At 53.4% G+C, this 26,664-nt stretch overlaps 1 protein-coding gene across 2 annotated transcripts in view; it reads right to left on the bottom strand.

Moving 5' to 3' along the window:
- The window catches only part of LOC131087686 (diacylglycerol kinase beta-like), a 30,626-nt gene extending 8,751 nt beyond the window's left edge, over nt 1–21,875 (bottom strand). The window contains exons 1-19 of one of the 2 annotated variants that reach the window (XM_058031505.1): nt 21,632–21,875; nt 15,687–15,938; nt 13,336–13,412; nt 11,822–11,987; nt 9,903–10,133; nt 8,599–8,769; nt 7,823–7,872; nt 7,228–7,302; nt 7,004–7,123; nt 5,774–5,891; nt 5,406–5,494; nt 4,963–5,079; nt 4,752–4,850; nt 4,226–4,339; nt 4,068–4,141; nt 3,326–3,400; nt 2,660–2,745; nt 1,715–1,804; nt 172–332 (exon numbers count right to left, since the gene is read on the bottom strand). In XM_058031505.1, the coding sequence (XP_057887488.1) occupies nt 172–332; nt 1,715–1,804; nt 2,660–2,745; nt 3,326–3,400; nt 4,068–4,141; nt 4,226–4,339; nt 4,752–4,850; nt 4,963–5,079; nt 5,406–5,494; nt 5,774–5,891; nt 7,004–7,123; nt 7,228–7,302; nt 7,823–7,872; nt 8,599–8,769; nt 9,903–10,133; nt 11,822–11,987; nt 13,336–13,412; nt 15,687–15,753 (1,980 nt within the window). In that variant the 5' untranslated portion in view covers nt 15,754–15,938; nt 21,632–21,875. The remainder of the gene's footprint in view (nt 1–171; nt 333–1,714; nt 1,805–2,659; nt 2,746–3,325; nt 3,401–4,067; nt 4,142–4,225; nt 4,340–4,751; nt 4,851–4,962; nt 5,080–5,405; nt 5,495–5,773; nt 5,892–7,003; nt 7,124–7,227; nt 7,303–7,822; nt 7,873–8,598; nt 8,770–9,902; nt 10,134–11,821; nt 11,988–13,335; nt 13,413–15,686; nt 15,939–21,631) is intronic. The other variant, XM_058031506.1, reaches the window with a different exon arrangement.
- Between the last annotated feature and the right edge of the window lie 4,789 nt (nt 21,876–26,664).

The raw sequence follows: 26,664 nt of genomic DNA, 5'->3' as shown, positions 1-26,664 counted from the left end.
TTATATATTATATATTATATATCAGCCTTCTGAAACAGGGAGTCAAGATTCTCATCTCTTCCCATGTCAGGATTGCCTACAAATTCAACACCAGGAGATGGAGGGAGGTTGGGAGAGTGAGCAAGGAGGAACAGGGAGGGAAGAAACCAACTCCTGCCCCATGGAACTCACCACCCCAATGGAGAAGTAGTTGTTGATGATGGAGGAGGGGACAGGATCCCCGTTGGCCTCCCTGTCAGTGGGAATGATGTCGATGTGCCAGCGGTCCAGCATCACCTCCGTGCTGTGCTCTATGTCCTTCAGCACCTTCATCAGGTTGCCTCCTTCATAGCCTGGGAGGGAAAAGAGGATGAAGGAGGAGGAAGGGAAGCACAGCCATGTCACAGGCAGGTGCCAAGCACTGGGGATGCTGCTATGGCACATCCTTGCAGCAGAGGCAGAGATTGCGGCTCATGGCAGGGCTCTCCAAATGGAAAAGCTTGGGCAGGACCCATTGTTGGGGGAAATTAAACAGGAAAGCATCTTTATAAAAAGATGATTGCCTGGCAAAAGATTTTGAGAATATAGAAAGCAAGATTGAAATGAAAGCAAGGATTGAGATACCTCAGTTACTGAATAACTGGAAAACAATGGTGTGGCCAGCTGAAGGTAATCCCCTTTTGATGGAACAATTCCCTCTGCTTGCAGGCAGGCCCCAGGGTCAGAGCAGACCCTGCCAGCTTGGCAGAAGGGGCTCAAAGAGGAGTTTTTAGGGTTTAAAATGTAACACAGTATGGCAATGCAATGATTCTTATACACTGTATGAAAACGCTATAGGATTTGTATCTTGTACTAGATTGGTTAGTGAGAATCAGAATATTCAACACAGAAGAAGATTTATGGTATTGTAATGGGAATCTTGCTCTCTTACCCTTTTACTCTCTTACCCTTTTTACTCCCTTACCCTCTTACCCTCTCTCCCCCTCTCTTCTCTGGGGCCTGCTCTGAGCTGTGGCTGCAGCTCCCAGCAGGGCCCTGCACCCAGGCCCTTTGCAATGAACCCCAAATCCCAGCAGGGCCCTGCACCCAGGCCCTTTGCAATAAACCCCAAATCCCAGCAGGGCCCTGCACCCAGGCCCTTTGCAATGAACCCCAAATCCCAGCAGGGCCCTGCACCCAGGCCCTTTGCAATAAACCCCAAATCCCAGCAGGGCCCTGCACCCAGGCCCTTTGCAATGAACCCCAAATCCCAGCAGGGCCCTGCACCCAGGCCCTTTGCAATGAACCCCAAATCCCAGCAGGGCCCTGCACCCAGGCCCTCTGCAATAAACCCCAAATCCCAGCAGGGCCCTGCACCCAGGCCCTTTGCAATAAACCCCAAATCCCAGCAGGGCCCTGCACCCAGGCCCTTTGCAATAAACCCCAAATCCCAGCAGGGCCCTGCACCCAGGCCCTTTGCAATAAACCCCAAATCCCAGCAGGGCCCTGCACCCAGGCCCTTTGCAATAAACCCCAAGTTCCTGACCTGGCTGCAGAGATCTCTCATCTCCGTCCATCCCCACTGTCCTACCCCCTGACGCTCCCACACCGAGCTCTGGAGGGTTCAGAAAGCAGCAGCTGCTCTTTTTGGAAGGATTTAGAGGCACCAGGCTCAGATGCAGCTCTGAACTGCACCCCAGGAGCCCTCCCTGCCCTGGGGATGGCCATGCTGAGGGTTCCCAAGGGCTGTGCTCACCTCCTCCCCAGCGCAGGCACCGAGCGAGGTCATTGCCTGTCCCCAGGGGCAGCACGGCCACCGGCGGGTGCTTCACCAGGTTGGCCTTATCTGCAGGGCAAGGGAGAAGAGAAAAGAGAGGGTTGGGGCTGGCAAAGCTCATTCCCTGCTCCTCCCTGTGTCCCTGGAATGATGCTGCTGGCTAAGGGTCACTGTGAAAAATGTGCGTTTTATGACTGGCTTTTCACAAATATTAAAATGAATGTTATATGTCTTGTGTTAGAAACTGATGCTGTATTAATTCTCATAAGTAGTGTGTTAAATACAGTTTTAGGTTGTAACAAAAGGTTAAAATAGAAACTGTGCTATGTAGGATATTTTTTTATCTGAAGAAAGGACTTGCACTGAGATAGCAGCCACAGGACACCTGAGTCTTTCAGAGAAAGAGAAATTACTGCTCCATTATCAGGAGAAATGACCTTCTTCCCACCTCGCTCAGGTAGGATGACACTGGATTCAGGATTCAGAGGAAGAAGCTGACACTGACCTGACAGAATCCTGTCTTTGAATAGAATTTATGCATCATGTATGAGGTGTATGAATATGCAACAGGTTATTGCTTTTAAGGATTAATCCTCTGTTAATGTGTGTCCTTTTTTGGGCTTATGCTGCCCAGAAAAAGGTACCTGGACTGTCTGTAAATCTTTGTTTTCATTGTCTCATATTGTCCCAATCCAAATTACGATTACTGTAGTTATATTACTATTTTATAACTATTTATAACTATTTATTACTCTTTTTATAACATTTTATTACTATGAAACTTCTAAAATTTTAAAACCAAGTGATCGGTGTTTTTCACAATCCCCACCCCACTTTCCCGGGGGGAATTTGAGGAATCTTAGGCACACCATCAAGGATGCAGGAGGATGATGCTCAGCAGGAACACAGCTGAGCCTGGCTCACCTATGCAGTCCAGGATCCAACCCACTGTGCCATCCCCTCCACAGGCCAGCACACGGAAATCTGGGGTGTCCCGAAAGAAATTCAGCCTGGGGACAGCCAGGAGAGACAAAGGGTGATGTGAGAGAGGGGGCAGAGGATTGAGAGACATAGCAGATTTTTCTCTACAAACCAACTGTGGATCTGCTGGTAGATAAAACTAACTCTGGAAGATAAAAGAAGCAATGGGAAGGATTCCACTGATTGATGAAAGGAAAAATATATTTACTTTTACAAATAAACTTTAGGTTTGCTGATAAATGAAATTAGACATTGAGAGATGAAAGAAACAATGGGGAAGAGAGAAATCCCTAAATTCCACAAGAATTAAAAATTAAAAGGGAGGGTTATACATTAGAGGGGAATCTTTGGTATCAGGTGTTTTGGGAAGTCTGAACCTCTCAAGTACCTCAGCCAATGGGGAAAGAGAGAAGGGAAATGTGGCTGGGAAATTGGGATAAAAAGGAGGCTGCATCTTCCAAAAATTTGAGAGACCCCAGGGGAATGCCCCATGGCCTCTCCCTTTGTGGGAATAAAGCCTAAAGGACTCCTCTGTCTCCTTTTTGGACATAAAGCTGTGATGTTTGTGGATGAATTTTCCTGACAGGATCCCCTGCAGCAGCTCCTCACCCTGGCGTGGGTCCGCCACGGTCCAGGTTGTACACTTGGCGTGGGTTGAGCAGGTAGTGAAACTTCCGGAGCACCCTGGCAGGAGAGACAGCAGGGATGTAATTTATGTTATAAAATAATCTGTAACATACGTTATAAAACAATTACTGCCAAGGGAAATTAAAAACCACAGCATTCTGTGTACTAAAACCAGCGTCGGGCAACAGGCAGTAATAAGGTAAGTGATAAGGATAGAAATTCAAACACCAGGAGGATGACTGTCTCCAGGGAAGTATATTTCAAGGGATTTTTTTTATCTGACAAGACCTCAGCAGGAGGTATTTGATAGGCATCATCAGAAGTTTATCCCAAAATGTTTTCACTGACAGGATTCCAGCAGTTATCCACCAGGAAACACAGCAGCACGAAAGAAAAACTATGATAATATGCAAAAATATGCTAAAGAGAAGCCCCTTCCAGAGCCCAAAAGACTGTATAAAATGAAAAATGACATTTTTAGTTTAGAAATAGACATTAGAAATGACATTTGGACACCCACGGGGATTTGGTGCAATAGAAGCCAAATCCTGGGTTTCCCCAACTCTGACTGCCTGGCTCAGAGTCGAAATTGCTTGTGGCTTTTTCCAAATTAATACTTTTATTATTTAATAAGCCTCCTTAATTATTAAATGGGGGTACTCATTTCTAACAGCATGAAGGTGATTCCCACACCAGGAGGGATGCCCAGCAGGACCCCACCTACCGCTCCCCTTGCCTTCCTCCGCTCTTGGGGTTCACAAACACGAGCAGTGGGTGCGTCCCGGGCTGGGGGCTGATCTGGGGGGCAGAAAAGGCACCTGTGAATTCCTCAACCTGTGCAGTTTTCAGTGGCACAGCTCACCTGCAGCACCTGGAACCCACCTGCAGCCCTTGGCCATCCACGGTGGTGGAGTTGAACTTGAAGGCCTGGCTGTCCTCGGGGCTGGTGCTGGCAGGGGAGTCGCTCTCGGAGCGCCGGCAGTGGGACTGCCTGTCCTTTGGGAACCAAGGAGTGGGTGCCCACCCTGCCCACGAGGCAGTGCCAGCAGCCAGGGCAGGCACAGCAGCCTCAGCAGGGACCTGCTGGGTCCCCATCACTGCCAGGGAGGAGGGGGACACTCACCGGGACAAGGGGGGAATATACCAGGACAAGGGGGTGAATTTACCAGGACAAGGGGGGGAATTCACCAGGAAAAGGGGAACATTCACCAGGACAAGGGGAGCACTCACTAGGACAAGGGGAGCACTCTACCAGGACAAAGGGAGGGAATTTACCAAGAAAAGGAGGGGAATATACCAGGAAAAGGAGGGGAATTTACTAGGACACTTTACAAGATAAGGAGGGCACTCTACCAGGACAAGGGGGGCACTCACCAGGACACTTTACCAGGACAAGGGGGGCACTTACCAGGACGACTGGGCAGATGTAGGATGGCAGCAGGATGTGGTCCCGCAGCGGGCCCCCATCACACTCTGGCTTCACATGGGAGGCACACTTGTTGTGGAGCTGCAGGGGTGGGAGGAAGGGACATGAAGCAGAGGACACCTGCCCTGCCCTGAGCAGGAGCCCAGAGCTGGCCATGCAGGCACTGAGGGTGTGCCCAGCCCTAGGGACTCACCGTGATCTGGCACCAGACACAGTGCAGGCCAGTGATGCCCTGGTAGCACTTGATGCTCTTGTGACATCTGTCACACTTGGCAGGAGAGTTGCCCTCGATCCAGGTGTGCTGCATCACCTGCAAGGCACGGGGACACTGTGGCACAGCACCCACTGACCCACAGGCACCTCCCTCCTGCTAAGGGTGTCCATCAGGATTTTGGCAGCTTGTCCTGCAGGATGCTGCTGATCCAACCCTGCCCCTGTGCCAATCTTGGAGCTGGGGGTGGTGTGGATGCCTGGGGACTGGGGATGGGGTGCATTCTGCAAGGCTCTGGATGCTGGGAATGCCCATGAACTGCTGCCTAGGATATGAGGAGCAAAACCCAGAGGAAGAAGCAGTGGGGAAGCAGAGCAGGAGACCAGGACACCCAGTGGCTCAGAAATGCACCAGCTGCTACTCACACTTGTGTTTTTCTTGGATTTAACGTAGGTGCTGATGCAGGAAGCAATGTCTTTGGACACACACCTCTCATGGACCGTGTACTTGCAGACTGGTGAGAGAGAAAATCATAAAGGCACAGAATCATTTAGGTTTGAAATCATTTCAGTTTCAGTCCAGCTGTTACCACCAGGGCACCACCACCCCAAGTGCCACCAAGGAAATGGTCGGGGCATCACTCCCCAGCATGGCAACTGCCCCCTCCCCGCTCAGCCTGCAACACCCACGGGGCTCAGCACTAACAGGGAGCAATCCTCCATCCCCAGGGCAGCACAGGCTGTGGCAGGAGCCAGCAGACTGGGGGGAGTGCAGCCTTCTGGCCAGGACTCACAGGAGCAGCAGAGGCCCTGCTTGCGCACCCCCAGCAGCATGGTGCGGCAGAAGTTGCAGTAGGCAGGTTTCTTGAAGTGCTTCAGCCTCCAGGCATGCTGCCCATCATCCTTCACGTTCTGCAGGGCAAGAAAGTGGAGGGTGGAGGTCACTCCCCTGCTGCCAAGAGTCCCAGCACCCTCAGCACATCATTGTAATAATTTTTTTTCCCCCCTAAAACCCCCATGGTGTTTCTGGGACTTTGCTCCTGGCAGGATCATGGGCTCCCCATTTCCTTCTCCCAGAGCATCCCTGGCATTGCACCCCCTGGGCACATCCAGCTCCAGCTCCCACAGAGTTGGTATCTCCAGGAGGGAGAGATAGGAATGTATTCATGGAATCACAGAATCATTTAGGTTGGAAAAGCCTTCTAAGATCATCAAGTCCAACCATTAACCAGCACAAGGACAGAAATGTCCCCCCATCTCCATGGCTTTGAAATACCTCCAGGGATGGTGACTTCACCACTGCCCTGGCACAGCCCAGCCACTGGGAAGATCTTGGCAGCTGACAGGAAGGTGACTTCACATTTGGGGCCAAGCCACCACTGCCACCAAGGGGTGGCAAAAGCACAAACCCCTTCATCTGGGGTCAGGCATGAGTCCTTTGCAGGAGCCAGCTAAAATCCCCTGCTTTCTTGATTTTTTCTGCCAGAAAGCCTGTCCACCACCCCACCTCTACAGGGAAACCATGAGCAAAACCTTCTTTCCCTGCAAATTATTCCCTGATGGCCAGGGATGCACTTGAAAGAAATGAAGGCCAAAAGGATGGAAAAACAAGACAGAAATAAAGGAGGTCCCAACAGCCCCACCTTTGCTCTTTAAGGCTCACTCTACAAGAGGAGATGCCATTTTAGGTATCTGAAATGCCATTTTAGGTATCTAAAATGCAGAAGGGATGCTCCTGGCAGAGGGGCCCTTCCTCAGGGGCTGGCAGGGGCAGGGGCAAGGGGCAGCTGTGACTGTGACCTTCTCATTTTAGGCTTTGATTAAATGTTCATCAAACTAGAATGCACTGCAATAGCAAGCAGCAAGCCCAGCCTGCTTGGGTACAGCAGCTCAAAAATTAACTTGGAAAGATTTGGGGGTGAAGGGGGCAGGGTGGCGGTGTCAGCAGGGGCTGTGTGGTGCTCTATGAGTGCATGGCTGGTTGCTGGGGGTAGGTTGGACCAGGTGTCCTCAGGGACACTCACTGTCTCCATGCCCAGCAGGACCAGCAGGGGGATGGTGGTCATGCCACCCCGGATCCACTCCTCCAGCGTCACAGTGCCATCGTGGTTGTAGTCTATCTCCTCCATCATGGCCTTCAGGATCTGGAGGGGGACACAAAATGTGGTGTGTGGGACAGTGATGGCACCCAGGGCTCTGGCTGAGAGCCCCTGGAGCTGCCCCTGGTGCCCCCAGCCCCAGCACTCACAGGCTTCAGCTCGGTGGAGTCCCACTCCAGGTACTCAGCCACGTGCACCATCTGGTTGATGATACGATCCAGCTCCTAAAGTCACACACAGAAAACAGTGCCCAGGGTTAGGGATGGCTCCAGGCATCAGCAGAGTGTCCAGCCCCAAGCCCCCAGGGTCTACATCCCAAAATGCCCACATAGGAGGGGCAGCAACACCCCAGTCCTCAATGGATGCTCCTTTTTTTTCAGGGCCTTCTGCCCTGCAAGAAAATCTATAAAGGGTTTTCCTTGGGAAGAACTATTCTGAAAAACCAGATTCCTTTGCAGCAGGTTTCACAGGCAATACCCAAAGAACAAAGAAAAAAACATCATAGCAGAAGGAGCTGTGCATGATTTTTTTCTTCCCTCAAACACCATGACCTGATGTAGTGCTACAGCTCTTGGTGGGTGGATTTTTCCCCAGCTCCCGCTGGATGCAGCGGAGCTGCCATGTCATCCCCAGCTCTGCAGCCCAGCTGCTGCTTTCCTCCTCCCTCCCCACACCCCTGCCCCTTTGTGCAGCCCCTCAGCAGGGCAGGGGATACCCATATTCCCTTCCCAAGGGAAGGCTCACCGAGCTGTCCAGGAGCCCGTTTCCATCGGTGTCGTAGAGGCGAAACATAACTGGGGAGGAGAGAAGGTGATGATGATGAGAGCCCAGCCCCAGGGCACCCAGGCTGCCCCAGACACCCTGTTCCAGGCTGCTGGAGCTCCAGGGTGGGAGCAGCACTGTGCTGGCTCAGCCAGGCTGAGATGGGACCCCAGAGCTGTGGAGAATCAAGGCCCTTTGGGCAGACACTGTGCTCAGCACACCCTGCATGTCCCTGCCCCAGTGGCTGCTGGCACCCCCTGGCAGGGCCACTCATCCCACAGCCTGCTTTGGGATGCCCATTGGTATCTCCAGGAGGGAGAAATAGAACTGTATTCAGAGAATCATGGAATAATTTAGGTTGGAAAAGCCCTCTAAGAGCATCAAGTCCAACCATTAACCAGCACTAAGATAGAAATGTCCCACATCTCCATGGCTTTGAAATACCTCCAGGGATGGTGACTTCACCACTGCCCTGGACAGTCTGGTTCAGGACAGTCTGGTTCAGTGCTTGACTTCCCTTTTGGGGAAGAAATTTTCTTGAATATCCAATCTGAACCTCCTCTGGTGTGGCTTGTGGCCATTCCTTCTTGTCCTGTCACTGGATTTGTCCATGCAAACTTCCACACAAGTAGTACAGACACAGGCAGGAGCAGAAGGGGATGCTGAGGGGGTTTCCCAAGTGGGCAGGAGCAGCCAGACCCCCCTGCAGATGACACCCTGAGCCCCTGGTCCCCTCCCCAGCCCAGGGTGACACTCACATTCCAGCTTGTCCTCGGCTCGTCCCCTCTCCAGCAGGGACAGGTAGCAGACAATGTCCTTCAGGTGCACCACCTGGGCCACAGGGGTGGGAGGAGGAGGAGGGGTGGCCTTCAGGGAGCTGGAGCCTTTCCTCAGGCTGAAGGGCAACCTCTTCTCCACGTTCTTCGTGCCTGTGGGCAGGGACAGAGGCCACACACAGGGATGACACTGGAGCGGGAATTGTCACCAGGTGGGACATGGGAACTCTGGGGGAGGGACCCATGCAGTGTGGGACTGAGTGTCACCACAGGGCAGGGCTGGGACACAGAGGGACAAAGGAATGGGGATGAAAAGGGCACTTGGGGCTGGGTGCCATTGCAGGCCTGGGGGCACGAAGCAGATTTTGGGGCTGGTGCCATCAAAGGCTCAAGGCTGGCCAGTGTCACTCAGTCCTTGTGGTGCAGGCTTCCGTGGCACTCACATTCTCTAAAATAATCCCTTTTTCTCCTGGGAAGCTGAGAAGCCTCACAGAAAAGGAAAACAATTCCTATCTCATTTGCTTCTCCTCTGTTTTGCCCCTTTGGAATGTGTTTGGAGATTGTTTACCCACAGGTGATTGTTTTGTTGGATTCTGCTGTGAGTTGTTTTCACTCTTTGGCCAATCAGTGCCAAGCTGTGCTGGGACTCTGGAGAGAGTCATGAGTTTTCATTATTATCTTTTTAGCATTCAGTAAGTATCCTGTCTGTATTCTCTAGTATAGTATAGCATTCTTTAATATAATACAGTATCATAAAATAATAAATTAGGCTTCTGAGAACATGGAGTCAGATTAATCATTCCTTCCTCCCTGCCATGGGAGTCCTCTCAAACACAGCAGACTGCCACACCTCCATCACTGCAGCCACGGGCAGAATGGGCAGCTGGAGCCCATGGAAACGTGTCCTGATGGGCACAAACATCCACCCAGAGGGAGGGAGAAGCTCAGTGGGCAGCAAGGCAGCTTGCCAGGGTGCCAGGACAGCCCAGGCTCACTGATGCCCGTGCCAAGGGCAGGAGGGATGCTCGTGGCAAAGGAGCCTTTCCTCAGGGGCTGGGGCAAGGGGCAGCGGTGACTCACTGCCCAGTTCCCCCTCCCTACAAGGTGCTGCCAGGTAATTACGGGGGCTCTGTGGGATGGGATCTGTAATTAAGTTTGCCAGGATGCCCAGAACCCACTGAGTTTGGGAGGTCACTGCCACCACGCTGGGGACTTGCCCAGAAGCTGGGGAGGGCTTGTCACTTGTCAGTGCCCCAGTGTCCCTGTGGAGCCCCAGCCAAGCTCACCTGGTGACTGAGGGTTGAGCAGAGAGACGGAGGAGATCTTGGAGGAGCCCGAGGAGTTGTGAGCAGAGGTGGTGCCAGTGGTGGATTTCTGGGAGGATGATCTGGACCAGCTGGGGGAGGCACTGGGGATGGATGCCAGGGTGAGGGATGCTGGCTGGGGCTCGGCTGTGTTGCCCTTGGCCTCTGGAGTGTTTCGTCCCAGGGCACTTCGAAGGCTTTTCCCATTGATCCCTGCAAGCAGACATGCCCAGGGGCAGTGTGACACCAGGGTGTCCACGTCCCCTCCTCCAGGAACTGGTGCTGGGTGCTCACCCTGTGCCCTCTCTGCTAGCCCCAGGCATTCCAGCCCCAGGGTGCCACAGACATCTTTCATGAAAAATCTTTTCCTTAGGATTTTTCCTCCTGAGAAGCTGGGAGGCCTCAGGAGCAAAATGTAAACAATGGTTATCTGCTGCTGTGGAATGCAACAGGTGGATCTGGGATTGGTCTCATGTGGTTGTTTCTAATTAATGGCCAATCACAGTCAGCTAGCTCGGCTCTCTGTCCGAGCCACAAGCCTTTGTTATTCTTTGCTATTCTATTCTTAGCCAGCCTTCTGATGAGAACCTTTTCTTCTATTCTTTTAGTATAGTTTTAATGTAACATATATAATAAAATAACAAATCAGCCTTCTGAAACATGGAGTCAGATCCTCATCTCTTCCCTCATCCAAGAACTCCTGTGAACACCGTCACACCAGGGCTCTCTGAGGGGCACCACAAGTGCCCCCTCACCCTCCTGCCCCCCCTGCCTGGCCCAGCAGTGCCCACATCCCTGGGTGACAGCCCCACAGTGCTCAGAGCAGGCAGCATGTGCTCCTCCATCACCAGCCAGAGCTGGGGACGTGCTCCCTTTTCCCTTTGCAATTTATGGTGCTTTCAGCAGATGTCACCACCAGCCAGGAATGCACCCGGGTAGGGCTGGGTGCCTGGCACACACAGCCTGCTCTGGGTGCAGGGTGGCTGCTGGCACCTGTGACACAGGCACAGGCCACCTCAGCCTGTACAGAGATGCTGACAGAGTGACCTGGGCTCTGAATGTCCTTTCCTCTGCACTTTCTCCATTGCATCCTGGAGAAACCCCTCCCTGCAGCAACCTTGGCAACCCATCTGACAGATGGGGTTGTCTGTATATGTCTATATGCCATAGGAAAAAAAAATAAATCTCTGTTCTCAAAACCCCTCAACCCCAAAAAAAAAATTAATAAAAACCTAGCGTCCCAAAAATAAAAAATTGTTACTTATTTAAAACTAAGAAAAACATCCTTAAAAGAAAAACGCTAAAAGCAGCCCTAGTCCATGCACAGTAGTAAATACACTAAACAAACATTAAAAAGTCACAATAGCAAATGTTCTCCAAACATATAACATAAAAGCACAAAGTTTCAACTGTGTTTCCTAAAAAAGCCTATAGTAAAAAAAAAAAAACTTCTCTCTTTTCCTGAAAGACCCTATAGTAAAAAAACTCCTCTCTTCCTAATAAACTAAAAATCGACTCTCTAAAAGGTAGTAATGAACTGAGAGTCAATTATTTAAAAGGTAATCTAGTAAATTAAAAATCCAAAGTTTTGTCTCACTGTGTTATGTTAAAAATTAGAAGGGAAAAAATGGTTTTAGAAAGTTTTCATTCTAAGTTCTGTGTGTTCATATTGTAAATTAATGAAGTTATTTCCTTTATTCCTAAGCCAAAGCCTACTTTTCTCTATTTCTAGTCACATCTCAGAGCAAACATTAAAAAAAATAGATATATTTTCATAAAAGCACTGAGATGACACCATAACATCGGCACAAAGGTGCCACCCCTTCAGGTGCCACCCCCAAGCTCCATTCCTGCGGCAGCGTGGTGCCCCAGTGCCCAGCTGGGTGGCAGGGCTGGCTCACCCAGGGTGCTGTGCTGGGGCACTCCAGGGCTCTGCTGCTGGCTCTCGGGGGAGGCTGGGCAGATCTTACGCTTGAAGGAGGTGAAGAGGTGCTGGCAGAGCTCCTCGGGCACGTCAGCCTCCAGGTAGGTCTTCATGAAGAGGCAGAAACCCTCGTAGTCGATGGGCTGGGGAGCAGAGAGAGGAGGAGGAGGATGGAGGTGGCCCAGGTCACCATGAGGGGCTGCACAGCCTGGGCCCCCCTCACTGGGCACAGCAGAGCCCTCCCCAGAACTGCAGCTTTCCCAAATCCCAGTGTCTGGGGTAACCTAAAGGGACCCAGCAATGCCCAGGCCAGTGTGGCTGAGCCAGGTGACAGCAGGAGCTGGGGGAGTGGTGTCGCAGACGTCCTTTCATGAAAAATCCTTTCCTTAGGATTTTTCCTCCTGAGAAGCTGGGAGGCCTCAGGAACAAAAAGTAAACAATGATTATCTGCTGCTGTGGAATGCAACAGGTGCATCTGGGATTGGTCTCATGTGGTTGTTTCTAATTAATGGCCAATCACAGTCAGCTGGCTCAAACAGAGTTCAAGCCACAAGCCTTTGTTATTCATTCCTTTCTATTCTTAGCTTAGCCAGCCTTCTGAGGAAACCTTTTCTTCTATTCTTTTAGTATAGTTTTAATGTAATATATATAATAAAATAATAAATCAAGCCTTCTGAAACATGGAGTCAGATCCTCATCTCTTCCCTCATCTGAAAACCCCTGTGAACATGGTCACAGAGTGGCAGGAAAGGGCAGAGCAGTGGAACTTTCCAGCCCAGCCCCATGGGGACTGTCCTCCTCCTCCTGAGGACTCTGTGCCCACTCCTTCCCTGCTGGGCAGTGCCATGGTGTGAGGATGATGATTTCTAAATGGCTTTTGTGGCCCCAGCTGGAATGAGGGTCCTGTGGTGCCCTGGAATAACAAGGTACCTTTGTGCCCCTCCTTGCATGTTCAGCCCACTGGTTTTTCTCATTTTGCCTTGATTGCAGTGATTACAGCCCCACAGGGCACAAGGTACCGTTGTGCCCCTCCTTGCATGCTCAGCCCACTGGTTTTTCTCATTTTGCCTTGATTCCAGTGATTACAGCCCCACACAAGGCTCTGTCCTGCTGGCACACCTACAGGTCCCTCTGAAAGCACCGCTTGGAAAAAATAATCCCAACCTGCTTTGGAGGAGAGCAAGAGGGCACAGAGCTGTCCCATCCCATGCTGGCCAAGTCATTTGCTTTTAGGAGGAGAGTGAATCCCTCCCAGATTTTGCCTGGCAAGGCAATGCCCCAAAAAGCTCTCAGCAAGGTGGGATGGCCATGCAGCGGGCACGGTCTGGGGATGGCTGGGGAATGAAGTTCTGGGAGCAAAACCACGGGGATATCTGGGGGCCAGCAGCCAGCCCTGCCTTCCCCTGGCTGCTCCCAGCTGGGGGAGCTGGGCTGGGGGGGCTGCAGGGGCTGGGGGTGCCAGCAGCACGGGGGGACAGCACGGGGCCGTACCTGTTCGGGGTTGTACCTCGAGAGGACACCGTCCCCGTGGAACTCCTCCAGAACATCCTTCAGCTTCTTGCTGGAGTCTGGGGAGAGAAAAGCACCTTGCTGAGCATGGCCCTGCTGGGCTGCCTCTGTCATCCACCAGCAGGGTGCTGCAGAGGGGTTTATGTGCTGGGTGTACAATTTCTGGATCCTTCCGTGCCGGGAAGAGGCCGGGCATGCCCTGCTTCCCCTTCCACCTTCAGAGGGCAGGGCAGATATGGAAAGCTGGTCTGGGAGCTTTACATACACAGAGAACTTCCTCTTGCCAGTATGAAAATAAACACAGAGCCAGAACAAAGCAAGGAAGGCGTGGATCACACTCCAGTCCCAGCTGCTCTGGCGTGCTCAGCACACCCTGCATGTCCCTGCCCCAGTGCAGGTGGCTGCTGGCAGGGCCACTCATCACCCCCTGGCATGGCCACTCATCCCACAGCCTGCCTTGGGATGCCCATTGGTATCTCCAGGAGGGAGAAACAGAACTGTATTCATAGAACCACAGAATCATTTAGGTTGGAAAAGCCCTCTAAGGTCATCAAGTCAAACCATTAACCAGCACTAAGACAGAAATGTCCCACATCTCCATGGCTTTGAAATAACTCCAGGGATGGTGACTTCACCACTGCCCTGGACAGACTGGTTCAGTGCTTGACTACCCTTTTGGAGAATAAATTTTCCTGAATATCCAATGTGAACCTCCCCTAGTGTGGCTTGTGGCCATTCCTTCTTGTCCTGTCACTGGATTTGTCCATGCAAACTTCCACACACCCTGGCTGAGTGTCCTTAAGGCTGGAGTGTCTGGAGGGACATTCATCATTTCAAAATAGGGAAAAAAAGGGAAAAACAGAAAAAAAATATCAAGGTGAGTGAACATTCAGCCCTCACCTCACACACATCCCTGGGCATGTGCAATTAAAAGGTTCTCAGACACTCCAGCCTTGTTAATTACTGGGAAATCCTCTCTGCACGTGGGGGCTGTGCTGGCTCTGATCCCCCCCAGCCCTGTGCTGGGGACAGAACCTGGCACTGGTCCCCAGTGCCAGGGATGTCTGGGGCACTCAAGGAGAGGGATCCTGGCATCCTCAAAGCCCCCAAATCCCATTCCCCAGTGCTGAGCCATCCTACAGGGGAGAAGGCAGCTGCCCCTGCTGCAGCCTTGCTGGCCACACTTTGGTTAATGGAACTGAAAGATGCCATCAGTGCTCTGAGGCCAGCATTGCAGAGGGTGTTCCATGGTCTGGGACTGAGGAAAGCAAAGCCCATCATCCTCCAGAGAGGCAGAATGAGATGCACAGAGGGATACTGCACACACACAGCTCTGCCTGAGGTCTCTGGCTGGTGGGGCAGGAGCATCACTTGGAAAAAATAATCCCAACCTTCTTTGGAGGAGAGCAAGAGGGCACAGAGCTGTCCCATCCCCATGCTGGCCAGGTCATTTGCTTTGAGGGGGAGAGCAAATCCTTCCCAGATTCTGCCTGGCAAGGCAATGCCCCAAAAAGCTCTCAGCAGGGTGGGCTGGGGTGGGATGGCCATGAGGAACTTGTCCCCAGCCCATTTTGATGTACAGCATCCCCCAGCCTCAGAGGGCTCACCATGGCTCTCAGTCATCTCCCAGCCAGCCTGCTCACCCCAGGGTGATGACAATTCTGCAAAGCAACACCCTTGTAATTTCACACCCTTCTCCCTTCACCCTGTGGTTTTCCTGCCCTACCCTGCCCTGCTCTCAGCACCTTCACGAGCTGCACTGCTTCTCCATCCTCTGCTGCAAACAGCACGCCCACACTCCAGCTCTGGGGCAGGCAGGGCCTCAAGGACCTGGTTTTGGACCTCAAGGACCTGGTTTTGGACCTCTGGCCCTCACCCAGGCAGCTTCCCCCAGCTCCAGGACCCCTTTGGTGCTGCTGCACATCTCCTCTCCTCAGCAGTAGCTGCAGCAGAGTGTTGCTCTGCAAAAGCACTAAGGAAAATTACTGCAGAGAGCTGGCAGCCCAAAGCAGGCTGTGGAGCAGCTCTGGTGTGTTTGGGAAAAGCCAGGCTGCTTTTCCTGCTTGGCATTTCACTCTGCTGAGAACGTGGGAGCCACCGCCTTCAGACGGACTGAGCCCAGCTCACGTGTGCAGCCCCCAGAGCTCAGCTCCATCCTCCCAGCCAGGCTGGCAGGGGAACCCAACCAGCCAAGGTGAGGGTCAGGGGCTTCATGAAAACCTAAGGAATCACCTAGTTGTCCAGGAGGACACTGAGGAAAGGTAGGACACCAGTGCAGCACAGATCAGCAGGATTTTTCAGCACACCCAACCCTCTCACCCCAGGGTACTCACAGTCTGTGTACTGCTGGAGCTGGGCAAACTCAGCGGGGCTGAGCGAGATCCACGTGCCATCACTCATCTTTGGGCAGCAGGGACACTGCAGGGGCCACCAGCCACTGCCTCTGTGCCAGCCTCAGTGCCACAGGTGCCAGCAGAGCTCGGTCACATCGGCAGGGAGAGGGGCAGGGGTGGCACTGGCACTGCTGGAATCATCCTGCTGAGCCTGGCAGAAGCCAGCCCAGAGCTTCAGGGCACCTGCCCAGCCTGGAGGGGACACAGAGAGAGAGGAGGGGTCAGCAGGAGGCAGAGACAGGGTCCTGCTGTCCCTGGGGACAGTCACCTTCAGTGGTGGGAGCTTGGAAATGGGGTGCCAGGGGGCTTTGCCCTGTCCAGACATCTTTCATGAAAAATCATTTCCTTAAGATTTTTCCTCCTGAGAAGCTGAGAAGCCTCAGGAACAAAATGCAAACAATGGTTATCTGCTGCTGTGGAATGCAACAGGTGCATCTGTGATGGGCCTCATGTGCTTGTTTCTAATTAATGGCCAATCACAGTCAGCTAGCTTAGACACAGAACACAAACCACAAACTTTTGTTATCATTCTTTCTTTTCTATTCTTAGCTGATCTTCTGATAAAATCTTTTCTTCTATTCTTTTTGTATAGTTTTAATGTAATATATATAATAAAACAATAAATCAAACCTTCTAAAACATAGAGTCAGCCCAGCAAGGGGAGCAGAAGGAAGGGCACGATTATTTAAAGAAGATGCAAAAACTGGAAGCAGGGAATACAAACTTACAGCGTGCTCCTGCACCTTTGAAGCTGGTGTTTACTTCCAGACAATCATTGTAAATGAAAATCTACAGTGCCACAGAAAAACCCTGACCAAAGGGCTCTCTCCAGCCCACCCATTTATAAGCTGCAAAATTTTTTAGTCCTTTTAATTTAATCAAATTGGTCATCAGGCAAAGGGCAGCATTTGGAGGAGGTGGTTGCTCTCCACGGAGTTTGATCTCCATTTTAGGGCTGTTTCCCTGTTAAATGTTGGCTCCCAGTTTCCACCAGCCTAAGCTGACAGACTGGAGAAAGCAGAGCAAGGATGAGGTGGGAAGGATCCCAGGATTTGGGATGATGCTTGGGGAGCACCCACTTCCCCCAGCTGGCTGCACCTTTCCATTCACAGAAAAACACCTTTGATTGAGAGGAACAAGTAATTTTGGGGAGCCACACCAACCCCACAGAGAGTCCCCAGGGACATTCACATTTGGGAGTGCACCAGGAGCAGTCATTTCACTCCCCATCCTCAGGATTTTACCCACATTTCTGCACTAATGCTGTTCTGGCTCTACATTCAGCTGCTCCAGGGCAAGAGATGGCCCCAGGGGCAAAGCCTGGTGTTGGCAGAGGAGGGAGCAAACCCTCTTTGGGGCTGTGGGGAGGATGGTGACCCCTGAGGGCTGCCTGGGTAGCTGCCAAGGGCTTTTCCAGCTGCACACAGAGAGGAGCCCACCAGAGTTCCATGGCACAATCCTCCTTAGTCCTGGAGGACAAAGTCACTGGGCTCTTGTTCCACCCCTCCATGGCCTGGCACCTCTTGGCTGCCCCTGAGGCTGCCTGGAGGGCTCTGGGGACCCCTCAAGGGGCTGTTCCTGCCCAGGAAGGGCTGTGCCAGGACAGGGGGCAGTGCCTTCACTGGAATGTTATTCCTGGTGGATAATTCATAAATCCTGGGGAAAATTTTACCTTCCCACCCTCACTGGGGCCCTGCAGCCCCATGGCAGCTTGCCTGCAGCCTGTGACTACCCCAGCTTGTCCCGTGCCACCAGCTGGGGACAGGCTGGACACGGCAGGGCTATGGCTAGGGAAAAACAACCCAATGTCTTTGGTTTTGTGGGGAGTTTCATCTTGCTGAAAGCATAAGCAAGAATATGGTGTTAGCTCCTGTGCTGGATGATGGGTTTGTCCCAAATAATCTCCAAGGCTGGTCCAGAAGAGCTCAGCCTGTAAGAAATGCCCAGGAACACACACAGACTTCATGTCTCCTGGCACACAAGCTGTTTGGTTTGATCAGAACCTCTTTTTTATCCTAAACTTATCCAAGGAGAGGCTGAGAGTGCAGAAGAAAAGGCAAAGAGGGGGACCTGGCTGGCTCCAGCTCCTCAGAGGAATCTGGGGGCACTGAGGGCAGCAAAAAACATCCCTGGCTTCTTTTACTGGTGGGTGATGGTGTAGCACAAAGCTCCAGAAGGAAAGTATAGCAGAGCTAATTGGGCCATCCCAAGGGGCTTTCCCCCAGCAATTGCTGGAATAACAAATGCCACTGGTGGCACGTCAGCCTCGGCTTTCAGGAAGGGCAGGAAAAAGCCTCCTCAGGAATCCAGCTGCTCCTCGTTTGGCCGCCCTCTGAATTGTCAGCGGCAAATTATGTTCTATTAAATCAAATTTGCCTCTCTCTAAAAATAGCTCCCTACTAGTGTTACAAATAACACCGGATTACCCTGCCTGGAGGCGCTCACCGGTGGGCCCTGACTCACAATGGGGGAGGATGGACAGGACAGGGGAGACCCTGGGGCCTGCCAAAGCTTCCTGGGAGGGAATGAGCAGGGCTGGAGCACTTGGGGAGCTGCTGGCACATCCTGGCAGATGCAGGGATGGAAGAGGAGTTGCTGGGAGCGGGGATGGGTGCAGCTCTGTGGGAGCCAGGGCGCAGCCATGTAGGGCCTGAAATGCATCAACAGGGAAATGAAATGCCAGGCTGGAGTGAGCCATGGCCGGCCCACAGTGGTGACTGGAGCCTGGACACCAGAGAGGACCAGGCCACAGCCCATGTCCCTCAGAAAGGGCTGCCCCTGGGCACCTCTGGTGTTCATGGATGGGGAATCCCAGCAGCAGAAGCAGTGGGATGGCAGAGGAGCTGTTTTCCCAGCTCTGGGAGCCATCTTCCCCAGCTCCAGGTGCTGCTGTGGATGGAAGATCCAGCTCCTCATGCAGAGCACAGAGCTCTGGGGTCACCGTGGCATTGGGAGCCTTGTCCCACTGCCACCCACCTGTCCCCCAGGGCCACAGCTACTGATGGGTGTCAGAGTGTCAGGGGTAGGACGGTGGGGACGGACGGAGATGAGAGATCTCTGCAGCCAGGTCAGGAACTTGGGGTTTATTGCAAAGGGCCTGGGTGCAGGGCCCTGCTGGGATTTGGGGTTCATTGCAAAGGGCCTGGGTGCAGGGCCCTGCTGGGATTTGGGGTTCATTGCAAAGGGCCTGGGTGCAGGGCCCTGGCTGGGATTTGGGGTTCATTGCAAAGGGCCTGGGTGCAGGGCCCTGCTGGGATTTGGGGTTCATTGCAAAGGGCCTGGGTGCAGGGCCCTGCTGGGATTTGGGGTTCATTGCAAAGGGCCTGGGTGCAGGGCCCTGCTGGGAGCTGCCAAACACAGCTCAGAGCAGGCCTGGGAGAAAAGAGGGGTAGAGAGGATGAGGGGGTAAGAGAGTAAAAGGGTAAGAGAGCAAAAGAACAAGAGAGTAAAAAGGGTAACAGCTAAGAGAGCGAAGTTCTCGTTATCATACAATAAATCATCTTTTGTGTTGAATATTCTGATTTTCACTAACTAATTTAGTACAATATATAAATCCTATAGCATCCCATAGCATATACTATACAGCCTATAAGAATCACTACATTACCATACTGTGTTACATTTTAAACCCTAAAAACTCCTCTTTGGGCCCCTTCTGCCAAGCTGTAGGGTCTGCTCTGACCCTTGGAGCTGTCAGAGGGTGTTGTTCCATCAAAAGGGGATTACCTTCAGCCAGCCACACCATTGTTTTCCAGTTGTTCAGTAACTAAAGGATCTCAAAGCTTGCTTTCATTTCAGTCTCGCTTATAGTTTCTATATTCTCAAAATATTTTGCCAGACAATCAATCATATTTATAAGGCTTTCCTGTTTCATCTTCCCTGCCAATGGGGACCCAACTCTGCCCACGTTAGGGCACAGCACCACAGACAACGGGCTGTGCTGGCAGCTCCCAGGTGCTGGCAGAGCCTCCAGCCTCCCATCAGCTCCACAGGAAACGTGTGGATGGGGCTGCAGCACCTGCCCCACAGGAGATTCCTGCTCCAGATGCCCTTTGGGAAGGAAACCATGGGCTCCTTGAGCTGCAGGAGGTGGCAGGAGGAGGCTGAGCTCACACACACACGCAGAGCTCCCTGGCAGCAGTGGGATACAGCAGGGAGTGATGCTGGGCTCATCCCTGCCTCCCTGCCCGGGCTTGCAGAAGCCACAGTCACGTGCCACATCTCCTGGGGCACAAGCATGGCAGGTCCCTGCAGGAATGGCATTTTCCAGGCCTCCCCCACCATCTTTTGGAAAGATCAGCCTATTTTTGTGTTGGATGGGGAGAGGCCCCTGAGGCGGTGGGTGGAGTATAAATCCCTCCTGTCCCACTGCAGCAAACAAACCCCAACCAAGTCACGCTCAAACTATTTTCTGCAGCCACAGGAGAAGGCACTTTTCCTGCATTTTGCCAGCTCAGGAGGACACTCAGGATGGGGTTTTTCCATTCTCCAAACCTGTTGGTGTCTACACATTGCCCTGACCCTTTGAGCAACACCCACACAGAGCAAGGCACGCTGTCCAGGTGCCTCACACCAGCTTTGCTTTGGACACCTTAATGGCACCAGGGTGATAAAAGGTGCTGGCAGGGGTGCCCAGAGCATCCAGGCACCAGTGACACAGGGAAAGGTGGGTGTCTGCAGCCAGCCCTCCAGCCCCAGGGCTGGGCTGTGGCTGCACCAGCTCCCAGCTGGGTGCTGGGAGAGCTTGGCTCAACCCTGTGGCAGCACAGCCTTCCTTGGATCTCACCCACTGCCAGGGCCAGGACAGCTCAGCTCATCCCCTAGAGACACCAACAACTTCCTGACTTAGTACTGCTGGATTTTTAGAGAATAATTTTGCTGGCTGAGTTCAGAGCAGACTGGATCTGAGCTAGGATATCTCTGGAGCAAGATCCTTCCCCTTGGACCTGCAGGTTTCACTCAAAACAGATCTTGTCTCATGGAAAAACCCTTTCCTACACCAGACAGGGCAGCAAATGCTGGGCCTGCAGCATTTGGAAGGACTGGGATCCACCCCAGGAACCCAATTCCATCACCTTGCACATGTAAGCCCAGGACTACAGGACCCCTCCAAACCTGTCAGATGGAAGCTCTGACTCTCTCTCCCTGCAGGAATCCTGTGGTCATGAGTCCCGTGGGTTATAACCACAACTTGTGCAGGATGAAGCTGCTTCCTGGTGGCTTTGAAAATCATTCTCCCCTTTCATCCCCCAACACAACCTGCAGAACGAGTCACATCCATCCCCCTTCCACGGGCCAGCCACACCAGCACCGCCTCAGCCCTCCCAAAACCCCCAAAGCCAACAGCCCTGGCAATTCCTACTTAACAAGAAAGACACTAACGAGCTTTTCCAGCCTGGCAACACACGGGAGCAGCTGCATCGGGCTATTCTTCTGCCCAGCCAAAGCACTGTGGTGGTTTTATAGCCGGGCTGAGAACCAACACACGCTGAGACACCAGGGACGGTGGTTTAGGGTGGTGTAGGGGGGTTTAGGGTGGTGTAGGGGCTGGTTGCCATCCTCCTCTCCCCGCGGACAAGGCTACGCTGCCCTCTCTGCACCCTTCAGGAAGCTTTCCTCAGGAGTGGAACCACGAACCGGGGAATCCCAATTCCTCATCCCCAGCACTGCCCCGCTCCCAAAACGCCGGGGAAGGGGTCGGGGCTGCCCCGGGTGAGGGTCGCGGGCTCCGAGGGCGGCACACGGGGCTCGACGAGCGCTGCCGAGCCGCTCCCGCGTGGGGTGGGGAATCCCGAGCGGATCCGGGGGATTCCCCACGACTGAAAGGGGTGAGCCCACAGGATCCCCCCGCCCAGCCCCGCGTCCCCCGGCCGCTGTCCCCTTACTTGGCGGCGGCAGCGCGGTGCCATCGGCGGGACCGGCGGCGGCTCCGGGGCTGGCGGTACCGGCAGAGCTGCTCAGCCCGGCGGTTCCGGGGCTGGCGGTGCCGGGCAGAGCTGTTCAGCCCGGTGGTTCCGGGCAGGGTGGCTCAGCCCGGTGCCTCTGGAGCTGGCGGTACCGGGCAGAGCTGCTCAGCCCGGTGGTTCCGGGATTGGCGGTGCCTGGAGGGTGGCTCAGCCCCGCGGTTCCGGTACTGGCGGTGTCTGGCAGCGAAGCTCAGCCCGGCGCTCCCGCGGCGGGGCGGGGATGGGGATGGGGCTGGGGATGCGAACGGGCCCGGCCCGCCCCGCTCCGCTCCGCCCGCCTCCGCCGGCACCGGGCGGCCGGGCCGGGAGGGAGAGGAAGACGAGGAGGAGGAGGAGGAGGAGGAGTTGGAGGGAAGAGCCCGGCGGGCCCGGGGCAGCGCCCGGAGCAGCGAGGCGGGAGCAGCCGGTGCGGGGGCGGCGGGAGACAGACGGGTTTGCACCGTGAAACTCATTGGTGATGGATCCCCACCTCCCCACGGCGGCGGGGCTTTCCCCGCTTCCCCGTGCCCCGCAGCCCTTACGCTGCCCGTGCCTGTCCCCATCCCCTCGCACGTCCCCATCTTCATTCTCGTTCATGTCCCAATCCCCTTTTATGTCCCCATCCCTGTCCCCATCCACATCTTCATCCCATCCCCATCGCAGTCCCCATTTCACTCCTCCTCGGGCCTTCCCTCCCCCTGCACCTCGGTCTCTCACTTCCAGACGGTTTCACCCATGGCAAAGGTTGCTCTTTCCTCAGGAACAGAACAAACCACCGAAAACAAACAAACAAAAAAAATGCCAAAACAGATAAAAAGCATTTTTATTTTCTTTCCATGACGCGTCTGCCTGCCTGCTTGGGAGTGACACTATTTCAGGCATGTCTATTATTTATGTTTCGCTATATTTATATTAATTAGAGACGTGATCTGTGCACGTAGCTCTCCAACTTCAAAAAAAAAAAGCAGGAGAAGGAGACTGACAGCTGGGACTGAACTTTCTTGAGAGAAACAGGAGCAGGTTCCACAGGCACAGCTGTTCACTGTGTGCCAGTCCTAGGTGATGTTCCTGCTCTATGTGGGGATCTCTCCAGCCCCAGCCCCACCTTCCCTCCCTCTCTTCTGGCTGGGACCCCAGAGAGAAGGGTTGGGGCTCTTGGCTGGGATGCTGAGAATGATGGAGTCCCCAGAGCCACACCAGTTTTGGGGGAGACAGGATCCTGGAATCATTTAGGTGGGAAAAGACCTCTGAGTCAAACCTTTAACTTCTGATGGTGGCACTTGTCAGCTGTGCCTGGGAAAGAGGAGCATCCCTTCAAAGAGCTGACTGGTCTCTGATGGTGGGCTGTGCCAGAGCACAGAGAAATGTCACACTCCAGAGCAGGAGAAAGGAGCCTGAGCTCCCTGCTCCCATCCATGCCAGCCATGTCCCTCAGGAGCTGTAACCTGTGTCAGCCCTGGGCTAAAGCAGGAGGCATCTCCTGTCCCCTGAGTGTCCCAGCCCTGTCCTCATCCTCTCTGGCTTATTGCTCCATGCCAGGAATTAGGGACCAGGATGAGGGTGGAGAAGTGGGGCCTCAGGGCACAGTGCAGGGCTGGGGTGGGAAGCAGGGAAAGCCTGTGGGGGAGGCAGGGTAGGAAATGAATAATAAATGAATTTTATCATTAGCAACTACAGCATGGAGACAGCAGTTTGTCAAACACACGGGTGAGGAGAGGAGGAGGAGGATGAGGATGAAGCAGTCTCCTGGCCAGACACCCGTGTCTGTCTGCATCCAGGGTGCCAGGGCTCGTGGTCTCTGGGCTGGGCAGGAAGAGACCTGCCCAGGGCTGGTGAAATTCCTCCTGCAAGGGCTCAGCTGGTAGACACAGAGCCCTTTTCCCAAAAGGAAACTCACAGCAGATGATGCCTTTCCCAGCTCAGGGCTGATCCCAGCCCTCACAGGAGCAACACGCTCAGGATGCTTTATTACCTCCTGCCATCATTTCCAGCCAGCAGCAGTCTCCCAGGGCTTTCCAGACAGCCAGGAGCTCTCACAGGTTTTCCAGCCATGGGAATGGCCCTGCAGGAGTGAGGAATGAATATTTTTTCCAGGCAGTGTGGCCAGCTCAATCATGAGAAGCTGCTGGCCCACTGAGATGCTGGGCTGCTCTGCCAGGGCTATTGGTGAAATCCTCAGCACTCCCAGATGAGTGTTTCATTCTTTCCCTGCATCCCAGTGAGTATCCCTTCCAGGGATTAATTAGTAAATTAAAAGGGCAGAAAAACCAAATGATTATGGTTAGGCACAAGCCCCAGTGATGATGTGTCTGTGTCCTGACACACTCCCAGTCCCTAAAAGGGCTGAAGCTGCAGATTCACCCCCCAAGATTGATTCCCTTAGTGGGACTCTGGGGTCACATTTGGGAGGAGGAGACCTGCTTAACACTGATCTCTGAGTCTGAAAGCCCTGACTATGCTGCAGACCCGAGGATCAGGAGCAGGATGTCTTTGCTGGGGCCAGGGGGTCTGGCAGGAGCTGTGAGGATGAGGAGGAGCAGGATCCCTTTGCTAGGGTGGCAGTGCCCACAGGCAGGGGGGCCGGCAGGAGCTATGAGGATGAGGAGGAGCAGGATGGGTCTCTTTGCTGGATCCCTTTGCTGTGATGGCAGTGCCCATGAGGATGAGGAGGAGCAGGATCCCTTTGCTGGATCCCTTTGCTGGGTGGCAGTGCCCATGAGGATGAGGAGGAGCAGGATCCCTTTGCTGGGCTGGCAGTGCCCATGAGGAGGATGAGGAGGAGCAGGATCCCTTTGCTGGATCCCTTTGCTGGGCTGGCAGTGCCCATGAGGAGGAGGAGGAGCAGGATCCCTTTGCTGGATCCCTTTGCTGGGTGGCAGTGCCCATGTGCCAGGGGGGCTGGCAGGAGCTTTGGAGCCTCTGAGCTCTGTCTCTGCACATGCAGGAGGAAAAGCCCAGTTTGGAGCAGCAGGAAGGACAAGCTGCCAGAATGGAGATGCCACCCTGGGCATTTGTGATGCCTCCCTGGTCCCTGCCAGTTTCCCAATATTCCCTCTGCTCATCCCATTGGGATGCCCCACCACCCACCAAACACCCCCAGGTGTGTCTGCAGGTGCCCCTTGGCATAACAGCCTCAAGCGCAGGTCTGTCCAAGCCTCACTCCCCAGATTAAGGCATTTGATGGGTTAATGAGAGCTGCAGCCCTGTTTTCTATCCCTGTCCAAAAAAGCCATTACATTTTGCCTGGCAAAAAATTGTTCTTCCTAAACCTGAGTCACTTGTGATTCCTTGCTCTGAAATCGTGCTCAGTGATTCCTTCTCTTTCCCTGGTTGCCCCTGGCAGAGCCCAAACCCAGCAGGGATTGAGGCTGAACCTTCTCTGACACCCTGGGCACACCCAGGGCATTGCCCTGCAAAGGATGGGCACTGATCCAGCCTTATTTTGGGGGCACTCACAGGCAAGAAGATGCTTTTTTTTCAGTATGACAAGAAAAGGAGAGGTTAAAAATCTCTTTTTGTCACCTGGGCAGATTTGGGAGATTTTTATCAGCTCTCTTCTTGGTTTAACTCTGGTTAATTTTCCCTTGAAATGTTGGCCCAAGGCAATGCCAAGGCTGGCTGCTGACTCAGTTGTAGCTCTGCTTCCCCTCCTGGGCTCTGTGACGTAGGAGAGAAGGAATCCCAAGCAATTATAACTTGATTATTTTAGTGAACGTGTGATTACAAATGGGAACTGCAGAGCAATGAGCACTGCAGTCAAGATAAAATGAAAATGAGCCCAGGCTCCCCCAGTCCCAGCTCTTGCTCCAAAGACAAACAGCTGCTTGGGAAGCACTTCACAGCCCAGTTATTTCTCAGTGACCACAGGAAAGGTGATAAAAACCCCATAAAACCAGAAGAAATTTCCAGGATGATTTTTTTGTACAGTTCTGCTCAGCACAGATCTGCTCCCTGGGAGAAGGATGAGCTCATGGGTGGTTGCCAGTGTTATATTAAGTCTCAGTGAGCCTGGAGAGAGGTAGATTAGGCTGGAAATTAGAAAACCCTGCAGGGATGGGATGTCCCCTGAGAGGGACCTGACTGAAGCACCAGGAGATGCCAACGTGGCCAAATTGGCTCTTTCCCAGCTGCCAGCCATGGTGATCTGGGTGTCTCTGGGCACTGTGCTGGGCTCCTGCAGGCACTGAGATGAGCCAGAGGCAGGGCAGGGCACTCACTTTCTCTTTCACCACTGTGGTTATTCCCAAAGCACTTGGTGTCACCTCAGCAGGCTTTTCCCAAGCCTTGGGGTGCTGAGCATCACAGAGGGAACAACAACCTGCCTGCCAGCTGATTCCATCCCTGCCTCTGCACCTGGAGAACTGCATGGGTGACTTCTAGGCAGGATGGCTTTCTGGAGGGTGAAATAACTCTGATTTGGGAAACCATGGGGCTGACAGGAAGCAAGAGAGAGTTGCAGCAGCACAGTCAGAAGGAACATCCACAGCAGTGCCAGCAGCAGCTCTCCAGGGCTCTGTGGCTCGTGCCCAAGCCCAGCTCCAATTGCAGAACCAGCCTGCTGTCAGGGAAAGATGGTGTGAGTCAGGGATTTTGGCAAAGCAGCTTCTTCCTGAGGCTGGAGGAGGACTCTGAGCTGGGAGCATGGAGCCTCGAGAGCCATGGCTAACTCAGAGCCCAGGAGCTCAGCACAGGCTGGGGACACCCAGCAGGGAGACTGAGAGTGGTCAGGGCACCCATGGGTACTTTCAGTTTCACCCCTGCCCCACTTCCCCTCAAGTGACCCAGAGCTGATAGAAGGTGACCACAGAATTATAGAATTGCTGAATGGTTTGGGTTTGAAGAGACCTAAAAGGTCATCCAGTTCCAACCTCTCATCCCCACAGGTGGAGACACTTTCTGTCACAGACATCTTTTATGAAAAATCCTTTCCTTAGGATTTTTCCTCCTGAGAAGATGAGAGGCCTCGGGAACAA

The sequence above is a fragment of the Melospiza georgiana genome, chromosome 10 (genome assembly GCF_028018845.1).
Source record: "Melospiza georgiana isolate bMelGeo1 chromosome 10, bMelGeo1.pri, whole genome shotgun sequence".
Lineage (NCBI taxonomy): Eukaryota > Metazoa > Chordata > Aves > Passeriformes > Passerellidae > Melospiza > Melospiza georgiana.
The sequence above is the reverse complement of the archived record's forward strand: the minus strand, read 5'-3'. Positions and strand labels throughout refer to the sequence as shown.